The sequence below is a fragment of the Hippopotamus amphibius genome, chromosome 7 (assembly GCF_030028045.1).
Source record: "Hippopotamus amphibius kiboko isolate mHipAmp2 chromosome 7, mHipAmp2.hap2, whole genome shotgun sequence".
NCBI lineage: Eukaryota > Metazoa > Chordata > Mammalia > Artiodactyla > Hippopotamidae > Hippopotamus > Hippopotamus amphibius.
The window spans coordinates 121,450,097-121,472,522 of NC_080192.1; the positions used below are offsets into that span (position 1 = coordinate 121,450,097).

General features: G+C 37.1%; 1 protein-coding gene across 1 annotated transcript; it reads left to right on the forward strand.

Moving 5' to 3' along the window:
- The first annotated feature begins 3,820 nt into the window (after positions 1-3,820).
- On the forward strand, positions 3,821-4,103 carry LOC130857858 (UPF0729 protein C18orf32 homolog). Its single transcript, XM_057743708.1, has one exon. It carries the CDS (start codon positions 3,821-3,823, stop codon positions 4,052-4,054), a length of 234 nt encoding a protein of 77 aa, XP_057599691.1. The 3' UTR covers positions 4,055-4,103.
- Positions 4,104-22,426: the final 18,323 nt, after the last annotated feature.

Genomic DNA, 22,426 nt, shown 5'->3' on the forward strand with positions numbered 1-22,426 from the left:
AATTTTCTGTTCTACCCTGCAAGTCTGAGAATTAGTGGCAAGCTGAGTGGTTTAGATTCTAATGTAGAAAATTCTAGATTCAGTTGTCAATCTGAGTATTTGTTTAAATATCAACTGTTGCTAAATAGAACTACTTAGTACTCTAAGTGTCTCCAGGATGGAGAATGTACATCCTAGTGTCACCAGTGTTTCCTCTATCCTTCCTCCCTCCCCAACCCTCCTCATCCCCTCCTCATCCCCTCCTCTCTTCCCCTTTACCCACAACATGAGGGAAAACTATTGAGTGGACCCCGTAACTAGGCAGAGTTCACCCCAACCCCGCCCACCACTGCAGCAGCATTGCTAGGGTCTCAGTTCTCTCCATTTCCCCTCCTGTGCCTCATTTTCCTCTGATCTAGAGGGAACATCAATGAGACAAGGCTTTTCTGGACCTAAGAGACAAAGGTTCTGTTCCCTACACTCCAGAGAGATTCCTAGAGAGACAGTAAGATGCCAGGAACAAAATTGCTGTTTGATGCATCTAGACAGACAGGGTCACAGATAATCTCACAGTTTCCAGAGTGTGGGGAAGAGACTTTAGGGAGGTCCCAGTGAGTCCCATCTCCCGTGATTCAAACCTTCTTATCCTCTCCCTTCAAGTGAGGGCAGGAACTGAGACTGGCTTCTGACCTATTGAATATGGCAAAGATGATGGAATGTCACTTTCACGATAACTTAAGATTGAAACCTAACTTGCTAGGAGACTCCTTTCCTTGCTGTCTTTGAGGAAACAAGGAGCCACAACAGGAAGACCTACACGGTAAGGGATTGAGAGTGGCCTCCAGATGACAGTCAGCAAAATGGTCTAATAGCCACAAGGAAATAAATGCTGTCAATAACCACATGAGCTTGGAAGTGGTTCCTTCTCCAACTGAGCCTCAGATGAGGTTGCAGCCCTGGCTGACACCTTGATTGCAACCTTGTGAGTTTTTCCATCACAGAGTCCAGCTAACCTGCATGAGGCTCCTGATTCACAGAAAATGAAACATAATAAACAAGTGTTGTTTCAAGCTACTGAGTTTGTGGCAACATTGTTATGCGTCAATAGATAACTAATAAAGAGAGCACAAATGGAAGGAGGGCAGCAAACCTGAGAGAGTCAGGAGAGAGGGAGAAGGGATACTTCAGCTGCAACTGGTTACTGAGAAGTAGGTAGCATCAAAGATATTTTTACAGATTGTAATCCTTCAAAAGTAAGCTCTGAAGTGGAGTTTATGGTGCACAAATTTTATTAGGAAGTGCCCTTGGGATCAAAACCTGTGGAAGGGAGGTAGAAGAAATGGTCAGGACAGAGGAGAAGTGGCATTGTGCCACAGGGCCAACTAAGGCATCAGCCAACCTCACAGACAATGGAACTAGAAAGGTCTTTCAAAGCTGTCATGCACAGGACCAAAATGGCTAAGCCTTTACATCATCGCAGTGGACTGCCCCTGAGTATACACAGCCTCAGGAAGGTTAAAACCCTGTGTAACGTGGCATCAGCTGAAGCCTATCTCTTGACAGTAATCTCAGCAACTGGGGCTACAAGACCTTCATTGAAGAGAGATCTGGGCCTGGCATCACCATGTCCATTACAGTTACATACCTGAATGGACTGTTGACTGAAGCCTAGGTTGCTCTGCCACCTTATCTGGGCTACTCAGTCTCCTTCTATATCTGACACTGCTTGGAAGGTAGGGTCATCTCAAATTGATAATTAAATTTCCACCACCAAGTTGGAATAGAAAAACCAAAATAAAAACTAAGCTGAGTTATAGCAAAATTATTATATTTTTGTATACAAGAGCATATGGCCTGGAATTCCACAGCTGTTAGTGACTATTATAATTACACTAGGAGCACTGAAAATGGAGGTATCAATTCCAAAAAGAGGAAATGAGAAAGATTTTGTGTGTGAGGAAGAAACTGATGGTATTCTCCAAAAGGCGGAAGAAAATCCAATGAAAAGACTAGCACAAATGTGCCGGCAGTGTTAAGGGAACAAACAAGGAATGGGCAGTACAGCATCCTCAGGCCAACAAGAGCATGATGTCATTACCTTTCTTAGGCTGAAAGGGTCAGGGTCAGAAAGCCATGACCGTAACTCAAAGAAAGGATTCTATATTATAGTGGGGGAGTTGTGGCTCTGGAAAGGATTATAGACACTGAAAAAAAAAAAAAAAAACTAAACTAAATCTTTCACCTCCTACTCTTCCATCTCCTGCCAATATCTCCCATTGGCCAAATCCAATGAGAAGCCAGAAGGCAAGAAGTCCAGGTGATGCAGCCCAAAGTGGTCAGCCTCCCAGATCTATGAGCAGTACAGGTAGAGGATCTGGAGGGATAAACTGAAGAATGACTAACATAGGGTTGATAATTGAAGGAGATTATCTTCAGCTAAGGAAATAGGATGAATAAAGACAGAGAAATAGGAAATTCCAGAATCCGTTTAAAGAATGGTCAGTAGTCTGATGTGTTTGGAGTATGAGCTACCTTGGGGTGGTAGTTTGAGATAAAGCAGACTTGTTTGGGAAGCAAGAAGGGGGAAGAGATTGAAAGAACTCTGTCAAGAGGCTCCCATTAGGAAATCCAGCAGATCCCAGCAAAATAGGACATGACTGATTTCTGTGTGATAATCCAATAGTCTTATCCCCAGCCTTTACTTCAGAGAGTAGGGACTGGAGAATGTGACTAGGGTGATAATTTTCTAATTATGTGATAATGGTTCATGTTATAATAAATTTGTATTGATATGCATGTGGCCATGCCCATCAAATCCTGAACCCTCTGTTACTTAAGTTTTTCATCAGAGAATAGCCTACAAAAATCATTGGCCTTGATCTCTCCAATTTTCCTTCAGTGTTGAGAAACTGGAGAAGCCCTGTTAAATGTGGTGTGGCAGGTGCATTCACATCACTGTCATGTGGGGAAATTCCTCTGTGTGGTGTAAAATCACACAGGCATGTGTTGCAGCTAATTAATTGGATGACAACCAATCCCTCAAGTCTTTTCCAACATTATTGCTTTCCCAGCTTTCATACCCATCATGTCAACACATGTTACTTCAGTCTGTTAGCTCATCCTTTTGCTAGCAATCTAACATTAATTTACCAACAGATTGCTTAACCTTTCTCCATTTTTTTGTTGTTTTGCCTTCTTTAATATCTGTAACATCTCCTGAGACAATATCTATTTAGAATTCTATTGATACACAATTTCCTCCATCTCCTGAAGGCATTTACGAGAGCACAGTAACTCATGCTTTAAAATGGTTATACTTTTCTCCAGAAACATGCCATTTCATTTTTTATACTTTCCCCTCTCTTCAAGACAAGCAGTTACCTATACTAGGGAACTATTCGGTGCCAAGCATTTTATTAGGTATAATGCTATATATGTTAACTTGCTCCTCATAAAAACTTCACAAAGAAAGTATTTTGTCACTCTTTTCATACAACCTTAAGGTTCAGAGTGATCATATAGTCTGTTCAACATCACATAACCAAAATGTTTCAGAGCCAGGATTTATTTTTACTTATGTTTTTAATAAATTTATTTATTTATTTATTGGCTGCATTGGGTCTTCATTGCTGTGCATGGGCTCTCTCTAGTTGTGGTGAGTGGGGGCTACTCTTCATTGTGGTGTGTGGGCTCCTCATTGAGGTGGCTTCCCTTGTTGAGGAGCACAGGCTCTAGGCTCGTGGGCTTCAGTTGTTGTGGCACACAGGCTCAATAGTTGTGGCTCGGTGCACATCGCCACTGGGGCTTGGAGGCTGCAGCTCAGGATCCCAGGCCTGGGACAATGGTGTGCATTCCCTGCATCATCATTCCGGTTCTGCTCTGGAGTCTACAAAAAGTTCCTGGAGCCATATATATATACCCTCTGATATCCCCCTTTGTTAGTCCCATGTGGCCTAGGAAAGCCATACGAGAATCCAATGATAAAAACAAAGGCAAAGTAGACTATAAGGGTGCAGACATAAATGGATTACCAACAAGAGGATCAACAGAAATCTCTGATAAAAAGAAAGACTAAAGTGACTGTTCCGAAGGATCTCATTGTTTTAAAAACGGACCTGATAATATGAAGCACCTTCTTTGTAATTGTCTCTGATCTTTTTCCCGAGACCAGAATTTGGGTTAGATAGTTTAGATATTTACCTGACACTAATCAGGAAATAACCTGGTATTTGTACTTAAAATATATGTAGATATTTAATGACCTCATTCCTGGGTTCCTTTTTCATTAAAGTAGCTAATTGATTGCTTTTATTGCAGTTTTAAAAATATGAATAAATAGAAGGTCTGTGCCAGTAGACACTGTTACTAAATCAGTACCTAAAAATCCTTGGGCCTCTAGCTTCTATTCACGCTCTTCAAATTTGAGGAGTATAATTTTACTGTGAACAGTGCAGTGACCCTGCAATGAAATGACAGGTAGTTTTTGGAGGTGATAGTGACTTGAAACGTAAGGATGTAATCACTGTCCAACTCAGTGGAGCAGCTTATCTACGAGAGGAGTAATTACTGTTTATTGCTCTGAGGGAGATAGAATAAGACAGGGAAATGGGGAGACCTCTCTGAAAAATGGAATATCTTTTGCATAAATGTCTAATGTATATTATAAAATTCTAAAAAAAAAAAAAAAAATAGTTGTGGCTCATGGGCTCTAGAGCGCAGGCTCTATAGTTGTGGCACATGGGCTCAGTTGCTCCACAGCATGTGGGATCTTCCTGGAGCAGGGATAGAACCCGTGTCCCCTGCATTGGCAGGCAGATTCTTAACTACTGCACCACTTAGGAACTCCTCAGAGCCAGGATTTAAACTCAGGCCTCCCTGATACCAAAACCACAGCCTTTTCTCCTATGCCACACTCTGGGGAGCCCTCCACTATTCTCCTTTGCACTCCACAGGTGGCCAATATGGCCATCTTAAAATATAAAATCATATGAGCCATTCACTTTATCATGTGAATGAGGTATTGTTGATTCTTCCAAGAGTATTTACATTTTATAAGAAGGATTAAGAAAAAAAAAACTCTGAGAAGTGACTCTAAGAGTGGTTTTCAGGCATGCCAATTGGCTATAACAGTTACTTTTGGATAAAGAAATATTTTGGGGGGCTTTCAAAATTTAATAGACAGCTTTCTCAATCTTTCCTATAGAACAGATTTAATTGTTGCATCAGTAAGAGTTGTCAGAGACTGAGCATTTTGTTTTGTACAGCAAGGTAACATTTTTACATTTCTGAACAGGGTATCACTCAGCTCTGTTTTTCACCAGCTCTCAGTTTATCGCCCACTCTCATGGTAGTGATTTAATGCTGAAATGTGAATCTTGTGAACTACCACCACCACCAGCGGTCATGGTCCCATCCCCTTCTATACATCGTGACACACATGACTTGAGATGGTCTATGTTACAGAAATACTAGGGTTGTCTTCCTGGAACCATAAGAGGTTGAAGGCTGAGGCTATGGTTCTTAATAACTTTGGCCTGGAAGGAACTCTCTAATTAGCTATAGAGATTTCTTTTTCATATCAGGCCTCCAGCCAGGAACACTTCTAAATCAGATAATGATGCCTCTTAGATCCTCTAGGTAATGTTGTCCATTTCAAAATGGCCTTGGAGGGGAGGTATTTACTGGGAATCCCTTGGGAATTTCTTATTTTTTCTTTTGAGCTTCAGGATTTCAGCAATGCACCATGGGGAAAAAATGGCCTCTCTATAGTGGGTTCAGGGAAAAATAGCTACCTACAACCAATCCATGAGAATAGTAGCCTGTTCTATCCTGATCATTGCTCTCAACATCAAGAATAGTAGAATAGTGCACAGTCCATGCAAGGTTCTCAATAAATATATGTTAAAAGAATGAATGATTTCTTAACATTTCTTGACTATATTAGGATATGTCAGACACTTTGCTAAAGGTTAAGAATGCAAATATTAAATAAAACATCATAGCTGCTGAAAAAGGAGCTCATAGTTGAAAAGGGGAATACATAATTGAGTTGAAGTACAAGGTTCACATCTGTAAAGCAGTCTAAGAGATTCCATATTCTAAATACAACATGCATATTATGAAGCCCGCAAGGTCAACCTCTATCCATTAACTGGCAATTGTTATGTGAAATTATAGGCTTCATTTTTCACAAAGAAAAAAATCTGAAAAGAGGAAAATTATGAGGAAGAGAACTTGAGAAAACATCAGGTATGCTCTTCTTATAAAGTAATAATCCTGAAAAAAGATCTGTTCTTTTTGGTCTGTTACTTTTTAAATATTTTTGTGACTGCAACACAAATACACAGCAAAGCAAAATTTATAATTGTACAGCTCTATGAATTATCTTAAAAAGAACAAGCTCGTATAACTGTCACTTAGGTTAAGAATTAGAATATTACAAGCCCTCACCCTTATTCATTCCTTAATCACTATACATTCCCTCTTTCTCAAAGGCAACTATCACTCTCACTGCTAACACCATGGATTAATTTTGCCTCTTTTTTTATCTTTATATAAAGGATTTATCATTATGCACCTTTTTAATCTGGTTTCCTCTTTCCAACATTTTGTTTCAGATATTCATTCTTGTTGTTGTGTTAGACAGTAGTTTACTAGTTTTGTTTTTTCTGTTCTATACTGTTCCAATGCATAAATATCTTGTAATTTAATTTTGTTATACAGTTGATAGAGTTTAGTTATTTCCACTCTTTTGTTGATGCTGTTATGAACATTCTTATACATGTCTTTTGGTGCACAAATGTGTGAAGCATGTGTGTGTGTTATGGAATATACTTAAGAGTAGAATGCTAGTTAGCAAAACATCTACCTATCCATCTACCTACCTACCTACTTACCTACCCATCTTTCTAAATTTAGTAGATAATGACAGTGTTCCAAAATGTTTGTAGTAATAAACACTTTAAACAGCAGTGTATCAGTCTTTTTAATTTTCACCTGTCCATTGTGTATGTTGTGGTATTATATCCAAGATAGTTTTAATTTCCTGGTGACTAAGGTTGTCGAGTACCTATGTATGTTTTTCAGCCATTTGGATATATTTTTTGTGAGTAAAATACCTGTTCAATTTTCTCACCATTTTTTCTATTGAGTAGAAATTCTCTTTTATATTGTAGGGTTATATACAGTTGCAAACTCTTTGGCAGTTAGTTGTATGTCAAATATATTATCCACTTTGTGACTTACAGTTATATTATCTTAATGATGTTCTTTGATGAACAAAAGCTCCAAATATCAGTATAGTTCAATTTCTCAATATTTCCTCTATTGTTAATGATATATTGTTATTCATCATTTTACTTTCATCATCTATGTGTTATATTTCACTTTGAGGTGCGTTTTATAGGAGCACATATCTTTTTTTCCCCTCTAAATCTAGTAATCTGTATCATCTTTTCATTTAAATGAAAACGGCCATTTATATTTAATGCAGTCACCAATATAGCTACAGATATATAGACCTTTCATTTTATTTACTTTCTTTTTGTCTCATGCCTTCTGTTTGTTTTTGTCTATTTATCTTAGCTTCTTTGCTTTTTAAAGTAATTTTGTTAAACTATGTTTTCCTTTCCTTAGCTTGCTGGTTACATGTGTCATTTGGTGCTTACCATAGAGATTACAAATTGTATCTAGGATGTATTAACCTCTAATGAAATAGAGCTATTGATACTCCTTACAGCATTCAAGGATCTTTGACACTTCATCATTCTAAGTTATATATTCTTGTTTTCAAGTAATCTGTGTCTCATTTTAAATATCAAAGCATCTATTATTATTTTATATAATCAATAGTCTTTTAGATTTATTTACATTTTAACCATACTCTTAGATTTACACATTTACCGTTTCAATTGTTCTTCATTATCTTTTAAATCTCTAAGCCACCACAAGAGATTGCATCATTCTGTCTGAAAACATCTCTTTTCTTTAGTGCAGTTCTGTGTTTTGAAAAAAATCTCTTTCTCTACAGTTTTTTTTAATTTAAAAATATTTTTTATTACAACCAGCATTTTGGGAAGGATAATTTTTCTTGATACAGAATTTTTCTTTTAGTTATTATCTTGCCATCCTTTCGAATTTCATTTTGTTTTTTTCTCTGGCACACATTGCCTCTGTTGAGAAGTCAGCTGTTAGACTTATTTGTGCTCCTTTGAAGATAATGTTTTTGGTTTTGTTTTTCTGATTGCTTTTGAGATAGTCTCTTTTATTTCAGCAGTTTTACTATGATTATATCTATGATTGTTGCTGCTGTTTTATAATCTTACTGTTTGGGAATTTGTTAGTAATTGTCTCTTCAATTTTGCTTCAGTTCCACTCTCATTTTTATCACATGATGGATATTTCCACTATATTCCAAATATCATTTAAACAAAAAGTTTGTTCTTGTTTATTCTTTTTGTTTTTTTCTAGTCATGTTTTTGACATTTATATTTCCAACATGTCTTATGGTACAATAATTAGCACTTGAGATATGTCTGATATGATGTTAATCCTATCCATTAGTTGTTTCTTTCAGTTATATTATTCAGTTCTTCATTTTATTTGATTTTCCTAAGCTTTAGTGAGATAAAACTGACATATAATATAGTATAAATTTAAGGTGATTATTTGATTCTTAATAGTTTCCAGTTATGTGATGAAATTCTAATTCTCAATCTTATTTTTGTAATCACTTGAATATACTAACCAAGTAACATCTTAAAGATGGTAATAATAACTCCATTATCTGGTTTCCTATGAGTCAGTTTCTATTGCTTTTAAAAAAACTTTTCAACTTAGGTCCAATCTGGTTTTCAATTTTATGCCTGGTTATTTTTTACTAGGTGCTTACTTAGTAAAAGTTATTGTTATAGTGATAAGTTGAAGCTCTCAATATTATTTTCTGAAGGAAGAAATTACTTTTATCTCTGATACACAGCTAGATGAGAGAAAATCATCTCAATTCAGGGACTGATAAGATTCAAAACTAAGGTTCAGTCCTTATGAGGGATGATCTATATCTGGATTACCCTTAACAGCATCCCTCTTCCTTAGGAGTCCTGAACTTTAATTTTTACTCTCTTATTCCTGTAAGTATATAGAAACTTTTTTTTTTTTTTTAATTCTTCAGGCTTAACCACCCATAGTCAGCTCAAGGAAAAGAGTGGTACAAAATATTTGTTTTACTTCTCTGGGCATCTCTTCTCTTCCAGATATTATCCAGACACATTCTTGCTACCTTGGTAGGTCTATGATTCCCTCAAACAGCTTGTTTACATTAAATCAGGTATTCTAGTTATTACCAATGGAAGATTTGGTCACAAACCTCCTATCCCACCATTGCCAGAAGCAAAGATCCCTGTTTCCTCTTGTTTTAAATTAATGAGGGGTTTAGATGAAATCATCTCTTTTAGTTGATTCATTGTGAATATGTAACTCACCAGTGAGTATGGACAAGGTAGCCAAATTATAGAAATTCAACTCTCAGGTACCAGAGATTAGATTTATGGAACACAATATGTAGCAAGTAACTGCTATCAGAGAAATTTTTAAGTAAGAGTGTGCTATTGTAAAATATCTAAATAGCACACAGCCCAAAAGTCATTCTTCATTTTACCTATGCCAAAATAATTTACAAACTTTCTACAATTGCAAAAGTTATCTTGGGCAATCATAGAGACTTTTTAGCATCAAATACCTCTAGAAGCTGTTTTCAGAGCACATGCTGGAGGAAAGCCATGCCTTTGGTATGCGTGTGCACTTGTAAAACAACAAATGGAAAGAGAAATAGCTAAAGCAAGGAAAGTTAAATGGATTAAACATTTGCCAGGAAAACTCATCTTTCAGCAGCTAACAAAGAGAATGACACCTTCTGTCCTACTACAGATAAATAATAGCAACAACAAATAGTACAATGATAACATACATATGAGTGCTCCTTGTAAGCCAGAAAATAAGAGCTTGTAAATAATACTTCACTTAATCCTCATAGTAAGTTTAGGAAATAGCTGTTGCTTTTTTCATCTTACAAATACGGGTGATGAAACAAAGATACCACATCACTTTCCCAAATTCATGTAGCACATGAACTATAGGTCCATAAGACCCTAGAGCTATACTGCTAACTACTATGCTCTAGAGTCTATTTTAATGAAGCAACTGAGCCACTATGAAATCATGTGGCAAATCATGATAGTTTAGAGACTAGAGACACAGAGCAGAAGAATATTTGGATCAAACCCAGATTCTCACCATTCTAGTTTCTCCCAGCTGAGGGCTAGACTTACCACTAGATGAGTGATAAGTATATTTTCCTCTCTCCGTGAGTGTGTGCGTGTGTGTGTGTATGGGTGTGTTTACAATTGATAAAATGTTCACTGTCCATTTACTGGCATAGATTCAGTCAATTTTTTCAGATAATCACTTTGAAGTTAAATATCATGGTGTTGGAGGAGACAGACAATTTTTTCTGGCTCTACTATTCAATAATAGGCAAGCTTAGCTGAGTTATTGAACCATTTTCACCTAAGAGTTGGTTTTCTCAGCTACAAATATGGACATGGTAATACCACTCTCTTATGAATGTGATTATATTAATTACTATAAAGCTTTCTATGTACCTGGTACATTGCAGGTACTTAACTAATATTCTGAGTGTTGTTTTACCTTTGAAAAGCATAGCTAAATTAATAATCCCATGTATAAATTAAGGCAGGCATTTAGAAATTATGGACCCCACTTGTCTGGTTCCGATTCTTAGAGTAAAGGAAAATACCCAAGCTGGGTATTTATGTAAGTGGTGGTGGGAAGAGCAGGCTGGTTGTTCATCTGAAACAGCACAGCCATAGGAGGAACCACCTAAACTTTGGTCTGTGTAGGAAACCAAGGTTTTAATTGACAAAAGAATGTTAAGCAGTGTACCAAAGACCCCAGATTGAATTCTGAAATGAGAGAAAAACAATGGACCAGTGACTTCCCTAGTGGCGCAGTAGTTAAGAATCCTCCTGCCAATGCAGGGGACACCGCTTTGAGTCCTGGTCTGGGAAGATCCCACATGCTGCAGAGCAACAAAGCCCATGCGCCACAACTACTGATCCTGTGCTCTAGAGCCTGCAAGCCATAGCTACTGAGCCCACATGCCACAACTACTGAGCCCGCACACCTAAAGTCCATGCTCCACAGCAAGAGAAGCCCCCGCAATGAGAAGCCCGCGCACGACAAAAAAGAGTAGCCCCCACTCGCCATAGCTAGAGAAAGCCCATGCGCCGCAATAAAGATCCAACAGAGCCAATAAATAAATAAACAAACAAATAAATAAATAAATACAATGGACCAGAAGTGAATTGATATTAGAATGCACTGTCAATCATGGTAACAGTGGAAGCTGTTCAGAACTACAAGCCTGATCAAAAACAAAAAATATGTTTCTGTTTCTTTGTCTCCAGGGAAGTGAAATGAAGACAAGGGATGATATAGGGGTGGAAACCTCTAAAATGCATAGTAAAGACTGTTGTGGCCAGTTTGGGTAAGCAGGGTAAACACCACCCTTTACTGAGTGCTGTAGACTAGTGTCTATTCTTTTATAAATACATATATCATCACCATTATTCTGCCTTTATAAATTCAATGGTGCTTTCCTTAGTAACATAACAACCCATATTCTTCCCTGAATATCAGAAATCATCTAAACAGTTCCTAGCATAGCCTGAGTAATCTGAATTTTAGATGTCTTATTTTTAAAATGAGTTAGAAACTTAAGATAAATTTTTTCTTTATACAAACTTCTAGGATATAGGCTGTAATGTTTTTGGCATATTCCCATGACCTTCTTCCTATCATGCAGAACACACTAAAACAGGATCAATCCCTAAGACCTCTAAAACAGGGTTTCAGCACCAGGGAGAGCTGTGGATTTCAGTAACTGTGGTTCATACTACTTGGGCTTTTTTTTTTTTTTTCTTCCAGAGCATGTTTTGGCCATGAATGCAAACCCAACTGTTAGTGTCTTAACCCAATTACATATATTTATAAGACATGTGGCTTAATAACTAGTCATTAGTAAAAGGAATCTAAAATAAGCAATAGTTCCAACAACAACAGCAACAAAACTATTAAACTGTCTAAACATTCTATAATACATGAGGGTATTTTCTCAAGAATTCATTACTAAAAATAGCTTTCTACAGAACAGACCTTTCAATGCACCCCTTGTTTGGCACCTCTGCCTCTGCTCACTAATGTCATTATGTGCTCCACAGTTGCCTTTAGGAGCCTTAGCTAACATTTTATTTTCAGCTACTCTTTATACTGTACTGTTCTCAGTCAATCTGAGACAGAGAGGCTAGGATATTCACGGTCTTCTGAAACCTTCTTCTCAGTTCCTCTGAAAACACTTATTATCTGTAGAAGCAATTGCTATGCTTCTTATTTGTCAGTTTGACTTTTTGTTCCAATTAAGAGAATTTTGAAGTAGATCCAGTTATAGTTCTAACCCTGGTAAATATTCATGGTCTAGGCAAAGTGTAGGTGATTTTTGGTATTCCTTTCACAATATGATGGGTCACTTCTTTGGATGCCTTAGCTTTTCTGAAATCTGACATGAAAAAGTAATGGTTGTCAGGCAAGAATGATTTCGTATAGCCAACACAAAAAATAAAAAAGGACATAAATTAAATAGCTATAATGTAATATAGCTTGTATATATTTTTTAGTCATTGGTGTAAACACTCTATAATGAATGCCTGAACATGTAATGTGTGTAATTTCCATTATAATGCATTGGCACCATATTATAGGTGACGGTTTTTTTCCAAATAGTTTGTCTGCTTTTAATTTATGTTAAGTTGAAATAGTAAAGAGTTTTCCTTGATGTTTACCGCCATAGAGAGTTAAAGCAAGAGAAACATGTCATAAAAGATGTATACAATGCAGGCACAGCTATATATCATCATGTCATTTGGTTTTCATGTTTAAGCCATTTACATGCATTGCTAGCAACACATTTTAAATTGATGAAAACACTGAGAATATGGTACATGACTCGCAATACATTTTTTTGTGAGCTAAACAAAAATTTTCTAATAGAAAAAAAGGTTGACTTATTAAGAAATATTATGTTTTTATTTCTAGTGTAAACTATTTTGTACTTTAAATCTAACATGTATTGATTTACTTGTGTGTGAACATCAAAGCCGGGATTCTATTTTTAATTTGCCAGGCTTACATTTTGAGATGACATGTTTTTAATATATTTCCATTCACGTAATTTCTCCTTTATTATTAATTAATAATCTTGGAATAAACCCAAGACTGCGGTTTCTATGAGGTACAATGTGGGGCACTGTATAACGAGGAGATGTGATACTCATTAGTTCTCATCTGGTCTTCAGTCCTTTTCAAAACCAGCTACCTTTAGCAAGGTCCATTTCTGGCAATTTCCCAAAAGATCCCTCCCTATACCTTTGACTTCCCATTACGGACTTGCTGTTCTGGGCTGTCTTCCTAACTTTTGCTTTCTCTGACTTCTGGTTCAGCTATTAGTTTCCTACTTTGGGCATTTATAATCCTCCTAACCTTTGATGCCATCATATTCTTGGCTCTGTGTCCTCCCCAGCATATGGCATTTCCTTAATGTTTTATGAGACTTCTAATGTCAGCCATGTGCCTCCAGGGAATTAGAGCTTGGCCTAACCTCTGGCTAGAAAAAATGATTCAGATATTTGACACTTAAAACCCATGCTGTACAAAATAAAATAAATGTGTGAGCTAACACTCCCTAGCTATCGTTAGCAATGTTTTCATACTCATTATATGGGGCAGGCTGGTGTCCATGCCTAGCTGTAGGGTCAGAATGTACTCATATGGACTACCTCTGAGAGAAGAAAAAAAATAAGCCCAAGAGGAATGATTGCCAACAATTGATAAATGAAGGGATGGTTACCAATAAATTTATGTCTGGAATCAATGTTCATTCTGGGAAGAACTAAGATTTAGAAATAAGGAGAGCTTAGCAGGACATATTCAAATAGGCTTAAACACTGGAAGCCTGGAAACTTAGAATCAGGAGAACAGCAAGTGGGTAAGTATTGGCCACTGAGTGGGTGAACGGTGTGTGAAATGAGGTAAGAGGATGAGGAAAGCAGATTCAGCAACACATCTACAAATGTGGGAGCCTCTTCGGGAAGAGTACATATAAGGCCCTGAAGGGTATGGGTAGGCTGTATTTTTCAAGAAGCAAAGATAGGCCAGACCCCATTTTCACAGACTGTACGTCAGAACACTTGGGTACACCGATAAGGAGGTCCTCATCAGTACGCACAGGCCAGTCCCTTAACCCTTTTGAGCATCAGTCAGTCTTCTTCTGGGTAAATGTAGACAACGAAGTTGTCACTATGCTCCTCACGGCACCATTGTGAGGATCAGATAAAACGACAGAAATGTAGATGGTTTGGTGGGGATACAGAGGTTTTATAAATGTAAGCTGCTATCATTACTTAGGCAAAACTATGTTATCAAGAATTCCTTTTTGAGTTTATCCTCCTTCTGGAGGGTGTTGCAAGGTTGATAGCCAAGCCTTTGCAGAATATAGCAATATCTTCTAAGAAAGACAAAGACCAAAGACAGAAAACACAATGATTAACTGTCCATTTACCTACGGAGGTGTAAACAGAAAATCATTAAGGCTATGCATGTAAAAGACAAGTTTCCTGCTAAAACTCCACAGCAATGAGGAAATTGTGTAGAACAAATAATGCATACCATGCCTTTTTCTTGTTCATAGTCCAGTAATTAAGTTTTTCTTTTCTTTACCACATTTTTGCCCGGAGACATATTATGGCTACAGGCTTTAGTTTCTACAAAAAAAAATCCCCTGGTCAATAATGTGTTAATATGATATATACTACATATGTAATATATAGAGTTTGTGTGTTATTCCATAAAATATACATATTTTTGAAAGACAATACTTTTCTCTAACATTTATATAGATCTTTAGGGTTTGCAAAATTCTTTCCAATCCCTTGTTACTATTTTAAAGGGCATTTAAGATCCAACTCTCAGTTATGGAAGGAATACATACTATACATTCATTGGACAACAGTAGGCAGGGATATGTATCTCTATAGAGAAGTTTTAAGAGGGCTTCAGTGCTTCATCTCAAGAGAGAAAGCAAATTGGAGTAACTTTGACTGGAATATGAGATAGAGCCAAATAAATGATATCATGAAATGGTCAAGACAAGGGACTCCAATTCCTCAGCAAATACCATAAACAGGGTACTTCAGCCCTTAGCTTCCTTATCTAAAAAACAGTAATGGTACTTATTTTTAAAGAATTCCTTGAAATAAATGTATCAATCCATGTAAGTAATTAGGAGTGGTAGCAAGCCCATTATTTGAGAGTTTAAGACTTTCTGAAATCTTAATGCAAGATTGGGAGGACTGTAACTAGAGTACTGATCAAATGCAGGTATTAAAAAATGTATTTGTTTTAAATTCATGCTTTACACATGGGAATGAGCAAGATGTGGTAGTGGGTTTAGCAAATGTTGCAACCTTAAGATAAAAGAGCAGCAGTGGATAGGGGTAGTGAAGTAAAACTACTCAAGGTCTAGGATTTAGGAGAAGCACCATGAAAACCTCAGTGAAACTATGGGTTAGAATAAAGAGTATCCTGGAAGACCTAAAACAGCTGATCTTGCCTCACTAGATCTACCCCTGTAAAGGAAGTTCCTGATTGATATAAAGGAGGTTTCATTCTCCTCTGCCCAAGAGGCCTCAGTGTTGATGGGGAGGGATAACACGTATGTTTTGGCCATATTTGAGATAGAGTTGGGGAAAATGGGGCCCCAATGATGCTCTAGTAGAGTCAGCTTTCAACAGTAGGTGTGAGTTGGAGCCTAGTCTGAGCAGGACAGCAGAGGAACCAGACTGAACCAGACTGTGAGTCAGCAGGTATGGCCAAGTGACAGGTATGCACAATATGACATAAGAACTAAAGAACTGAATCAGATAAATGACATGATCTCATGTGAGTTTTAGGAAAATCCCTCTGGCAGCTGTGTGGAGGACAGAATGGTGAGAGGTCAACTGGAGACAGGGGGACTAGATAGGGACCTGCTGTAAGACACATTGATGGCCAGGACTAGGACAGCAGCCAAGGGTGCTCTAGGTCAGAGCTCAGGAAACCACAGCCCACAGGCCCAATCCAGCCTACCATCTGTTTTTGACAATAAAGCCTTATTGGAATACAGCCATATTTATTTACGCATATTGTCTCTAAATGCTGTAGTGCTGCAGCAGCAGAGTTTTGTAGTTAGGAACAAGACCATATGGCTTGCAATACTTAAACTATTTACCCTCTGGCCTTTTACAGAAGGAGTTTGCTGATCCCTGCTCTAGAAGGATGCCCCTGAAGGTAGGTCTCTTGCTTCTACTCAGGCCACTTTCTGGGCCAGTCTACATGACTTTATTCTTCAGTAAAACGTCCTCAATTCCCTGAATTGCTCTGCTATTGCAGCTGGCAATCACCACACAGTTCTTGCCCTGCATGTGTAGACTACAGTATGAAATCTTTCATGTCAGAGAGAAAAAGAGAAAGGACACAGATACAGATCACCAAAAGAAACCAAAAGCAAAATGATGGAGAATGCATCATATGCTTTTGCTGTTGTTGGGAGCCAAAGGGCTGAAAGTAAAGTATCACTTCTTGTTCAAGACTTGCTTCTACTTGCCCTAAAGATTATTATCATATATTGCATGTTATTGAAAGAAGTTTCTCTACAGTAAAAGTGCCCCCTCAGGCAGTCTAACATGTGACTAGACATGAACCAGTTTCACACTCCCCAAAGTAACAGAGCAGAGGAGGCAAGACATAAAGTACTCTTCATGTTAAAATGCTCTCATCTAGGCTTTCTGGTGCTACAAAACGGCAATAGCCCTGCTCCCATGGTGGGGTCGAGCAGTGGAAGGAGATATTCACATTCTATTTCATCAACCCATTAAATATTTTCTATTCTAAATATTCTGTATTTATGCTTTGCTTTTCTATTTTGTATGCATGTATGCCCATACGTGTATGTGTGTGTCTGTGTTTTGGTATTCGAAAGCATTTAGGCAGGGGCAAGGTTCAACACAGGTTCCACCTGGACTTCTTGGCCTCTCAACGTATCTTGGATCTGAGTTTGACAATTTCCATATCCAGCAAGTATAAGTATCTTCTCTGAGTGCCTCTCTCTCTTTTCTCACTGTCTATCTTTATCTCTGTTTCTCTCTCTCTCTCCCTCTCTCTCTCATCCGACCACCATCCTTAAAATAGCAAATCTCACCTATACCAACCCCATTCTTGGCAGCACCCCCATTCTTCCTCACTGCTTTGTTTTACTCTGAAGGATTTACCACAACCTAATGCACTGTATTTATTTGTTTATTGTCTGTGTTTCTCAGTACGCCATGTATTCCATGAAGACAGAGATTTTTCTCCACTGTATCCCCAGCACTTTCTAGGTGCCTGCCTTGTAAAAAGTGTGCAATAAATATCTGTTGAATGGCTGAATGAATGACCTACAAGAGCATATGTCTGTCGCCCTCACGTGATGTTTATCACCTTTGACTTTGTTTTCCAATTATTTATGTACATGCCTTCTCTGATGTCAGAAAATAAGTTCCTTGAGGACAGGGATCAGATAATATCCACCTTTATGCCACCATTACCCAGGAAATTGCATGCAAATAGTAGTATCTCAGTTAATGTTTTGCTAAATGAATCAACAAGATTTTCACATATATGGTGTGAACACTGGCCCAATATCTGTGCTCTTAGTTATTTCCTTGTAGGAAAATGGATTGTAGAAGAATAAATTTAATTAGAAATGATAACCTGCAGCTTGACAGCTCAAATATTTTAACCTTAATATATATATTTTTCCATCTAGAATTTCACATTTTGCATTTTTTTTTCCATCTAGAATTTTGCATCCTCTTAGGCTGAGAGCCTACCAAACTAAAAGACCAGACTGATGCCTTCCAAACTCCATCTCTGGAAGGAAAAGCTACTCTGAGCTGTTCACTCCTTGTCATGTTAGGTTGCCCAAAGCATGAAGAATGAGATGGGACTCTCTTGTGTAAAAGTAGGTCTGCTCTCTTCTCATCTTTCTCTGATGTTCAGCTACTCCTGTTGCTAAATATTTCTTTTCAGCTTTTCTCTAGCTTTTACTTGTGTCCTTCTATGCAATTTATGCTATTAGATTTTCTTTTTCTCACTTGCTAATGTTCCAGTTCTGTATCACCAAAACTTTACCATTAGTTATGAATAGCTGAAAGACTATTCTTCCAGTAAGCTCTGTGTTAGTCAAGAAACTACATTCTCTGTGTCCAATTACATTTACAAACACTGGGTGGTAAGTGCCACTTGGAATTGACGAACACATTTATTGACTTTTCTTTAAACCACTACTAATTTAGCAGTATCTTTAAGGTTTTGCTATAAATGTCTTAAACCATTTTCATACTTTCTGGAAAAAAATATTGTGCCTAATATTAACTATTTGGTAGCTGACTCTCCATATGCAAAATTGAAGTATTAGCCCCCTAAATGTACCATGTTTCATTTCATTAATTTTTACTTTATTGATATTTAATTATTTCATCTTTTTTACCTTTTTCAAAAATTTAAGCTATAATAACTAAAGACAAAGAAAAGGAATTGGTAACAATAGCATTTTCCCCCAAAAAAGCCTAATAAACCACCACCTAATCTCTTTGGTTTCTATTTGTTTTTTCCTTGAAAATTCTACAGTTTTGCCAAAATTGGTTCCTTTTGCCACTTCCAAATTGCCTTATTTTAGGTATGTCATTTAACCTTTCTGGGTTACATTGTCCTCAAAATGAGATACTCAGAGGACTAGATAATGTCTAATAAATACTATAGCCCTAAAATTTTACCGTGCTTTTGCTGTTTAGTAAAAACTATGTTGTTTATGTGTGTCATGGACACCTACATGTGCACATACACACACAGACCAGCACACACATGTGCACACACACACAATGAGAAGGGGTAATGAACCTGCAAAGACTCAGTTCAATGAGGTAAGTATCAATTCACTTCCTGCTGAGATTCTATTACCTTCCTTTAATTATTCTAATCTTTTGTTTACTTGAAGTTGCTTTTCCCTTTATTTTTCTCCAGTGATAATATATATACTTCTTGTAAATAATTATAAAGTCTTCAGCTGCAAATTTCTCATATTTCATTAAAACAAAAAACATGAATAGTATACATTGTGAAAAACTCATTTAGGTCAGTATTTAACTTTTTCTCAAATATTTGACATGTAAAATAGTAATAGAATCTGTTACTATTCAAATTAACTTATTCTAAATGGAGCATTCCCATAATTTTGTTTGGCAGGATAAAAAAATATAATTATAATTTTGAACACTCTTTTTTTAAATAGGATCTTGGGCCACAGTCTAGGTCAGAGATAAAAAAAAGAAGAATTTTATCTCCACCTTTGCTGTTAGCACTAGATTTTTAGAAACAAGTGAGAGATCATAGAGCAGGGAGGTGGGATCCGAAAGGTAATAATCTGTCATTTCCAGGCTGAAAGGTGACCCTTTTAATGATGTATTTGTTAAGTGAAATAAGCCATACAGCCAAGGATGGTTCTAATGACATATTATGCAGACTAATGGTCCATCTCGTTCCTTGTCCCTTGCTCCTTTTAAACCTGGCAGATGTGGTCACTAAACCAACTCCTTTTATATTCAACCTCTACCCCATATACTGAAAAATTCTAGCTGGGAAGCAGGGAATATTAAGAGCATCAGTGAAATATTTATCCAGTTTAGTGTCAAGTCAGACTAGTTATGTTTTTGATCATCAGGTTGTTATGTTCCTACCTTCTTGGATTAGCATCCCATTCATCATCCATTCCTGCATCTTGCCTCCTGCTGCTCTACCATTTCTAAGGTTCCGACATATTTCCTTGATAAGATCTCTGATGCCCATTTTTTTCTTTATGTTCCTCTTTCTTATTTCAATCTGTGTTCACGTAACTCCATCAATTCTTTCTCTTTTGTACATATGTTAAATCAGCCAACTTAGAACTTATAACTCCTCAGCCTTTGCCCAGATTCACAAGCCTGCATTCGCCTTAGCTTGTGGTATTACATTCATCCATTCCCACCCTCTCCCCCTTGCCAAGTCTTTAAAGGGCTTTGGCTGTATTTATACCCTAGAGTTCCAAGTGACCTGACATCCCTGATAGGACACCTGGCTCTTTTTTTTTTTTTTTAGGATTTGGCTTATTCTGCCAACATGAAAAGAAGTCAGTTATGTGACCAAAAATGTGCACAAATGGTTGGACACTTATAAGAGAGTAAAGTTGAATAAGGAAACAATAATCTTTCTTTCCCACCAGGAGTTTGCAAGGGCTGGTATTTTCAGGGTCTCCCTTTTTTTTCTCTAGTGTCTCTCTCTTCTTTTATGATCTCTGTGAACAGTCATATACCTGCTGCTTTTCTCTCCCAGTCTCTTGGGTTCCAGCTCTTCCACTTAACTGTGTGGACTTAGGCATGTTACTTAAACTCTCTGTGCCTCAGTGTCATGATCTATAAAATGTGATAAAACTCATACCTGCTTCATAATGTTTCTGTGAGGGTTCAGTGAATAAATTCAAGTAATATACTTAGAAAGGTGCTTAGAATTAAGTAAGTACCTAGTGAGTGTTCACTAATATTAATATAGGAGAAAGGCACACTTGATTTTGCTCCAGTAAAATATCTGGGTTTCAAACTTATGGAATCTCTTAGACATTTACATTATCTCTAATCATTGTTTAACTAAGATAAGTCCTCTGTTTAAATCTATCATAATGTGTAGGCTCATAAAGACTAATTTACACAGTTCGGTCTCAGAGTGGTGTTGCAATTAGAGCAATAAAATAGATTAACCTCCCATAGAGTGGGATAAGCCAATAGAAAGCACCTAAAATAATGTGTCAAATGCACATTTAAAATATTTTATGTTACTGTCTGGACCGGAAGGAAAGAGGTAAAACCTTTGGACTCAGAGATGACTAGAAAGCTTGGATCCAGAGAGATAAATAGACCTTGAACCTGTATTTGCTGTGTTGCATATGCTGGTTCCTAGGGCCTCAAAACTTGCAGTTTGACAGGCATCAAGGAGATGGGAGGCAAAGCCAGTGCCCTTGAAAATGGAAGTCAGAAAAGGGAACATAAATGTATAAATTAGAAAAAAATTTCTCACCAGCAGTCCCCCCCTGCTACCAATTTTCATGAAAATTGCAAATTATAAGATGTGTATTTAAAGTAACTAAACTTAGTATTTTTTGAGATTCATCAATATGTAGTAAAACCATAAAGAAACCAAAGAAATGATTAATGATTCAAGGCAGTGGTTTCCTGCAAGGTGTATGTGTGTGGAAGCTGATATAAGCAGGGCAGAGCATACAACGAGCCTTAAGTATATCAAATAAATGTTCTAGTTCTTAAGATGAGTAGTGCGTTCACAGGTGTTTATTTCAACAGCATTGTTTAAAATTACTCTCTTGACATATGTTTCACTTGTCTTTTATATAAAATAATAAAATATAAAAATGAGCTAATAGCATAAGTAATTTCAAAGTAGGGCAAATCTTTTCAATTTTTATGAAAAATCCTAAAGCAAGAGTTCACAGCCATACTAATCCCACCCACCTGCTTCTATGGATCCCTATCAATAGTGGAGAAGAAGCTGAAGGAGGGTCAGTCAAAGAAAATGCAGAGAGGCCAATTACAAGCTAACTCAAAGCCCACAGCAGCTGTTGTACCATCCACTCTTCCATCTCCAATATCCCTCCAACACCCAGATTCTCCCTGAATTGCTCTCCATCCCCCATCCATCTCTTTTTAAAGTATATATTTAAACTGATTTCAGTACGAAAAAAAAAAAATTCTTCCTCTTTCCAAGGTGGGGGGTAGGGGAGAATTGTCTTTGTTAAAAACAGGATTCACTCATGAACATTCCCAGATGAATGATTATTTCTTTCATCCCAATTCATGTATTTAATAAATGAAATATTTACTAACACCTACCACACATCAGATGCTGTTCTATGTACTAGAGACAGACTGGTAAACAAGATAGAGTCCCTGTGTATATGAATTTTATAATCTAGTGGCTAGAATAAACAAAGTAAAAAAAAACAAACAAACAAACACAAATACATACATGTTTGGGGATAAAAAATAGCCAGAGTAAGGGGATGCAGACCAATGAGGGCAGCTATTTTAGGTATATGTTGATAAGAAAATTATTTTCTTTCCTGAGGAAGAGACTTTAGACTGAAATCTCAATAAGTGGGGAAACAATTTCTAGACACGTCTAGATTGAGTGTTGCAAGGTG

What these genes read in the sequence shown, in the direction of transcription:
- LOC130857858 (XM_057743708.1), top strand. Translation starts at nt 3,821, where the DNA reads ATGGTGTGCATTCCCTGCATCATCATTCCGGTTCTGCTCTGGAGTCTA.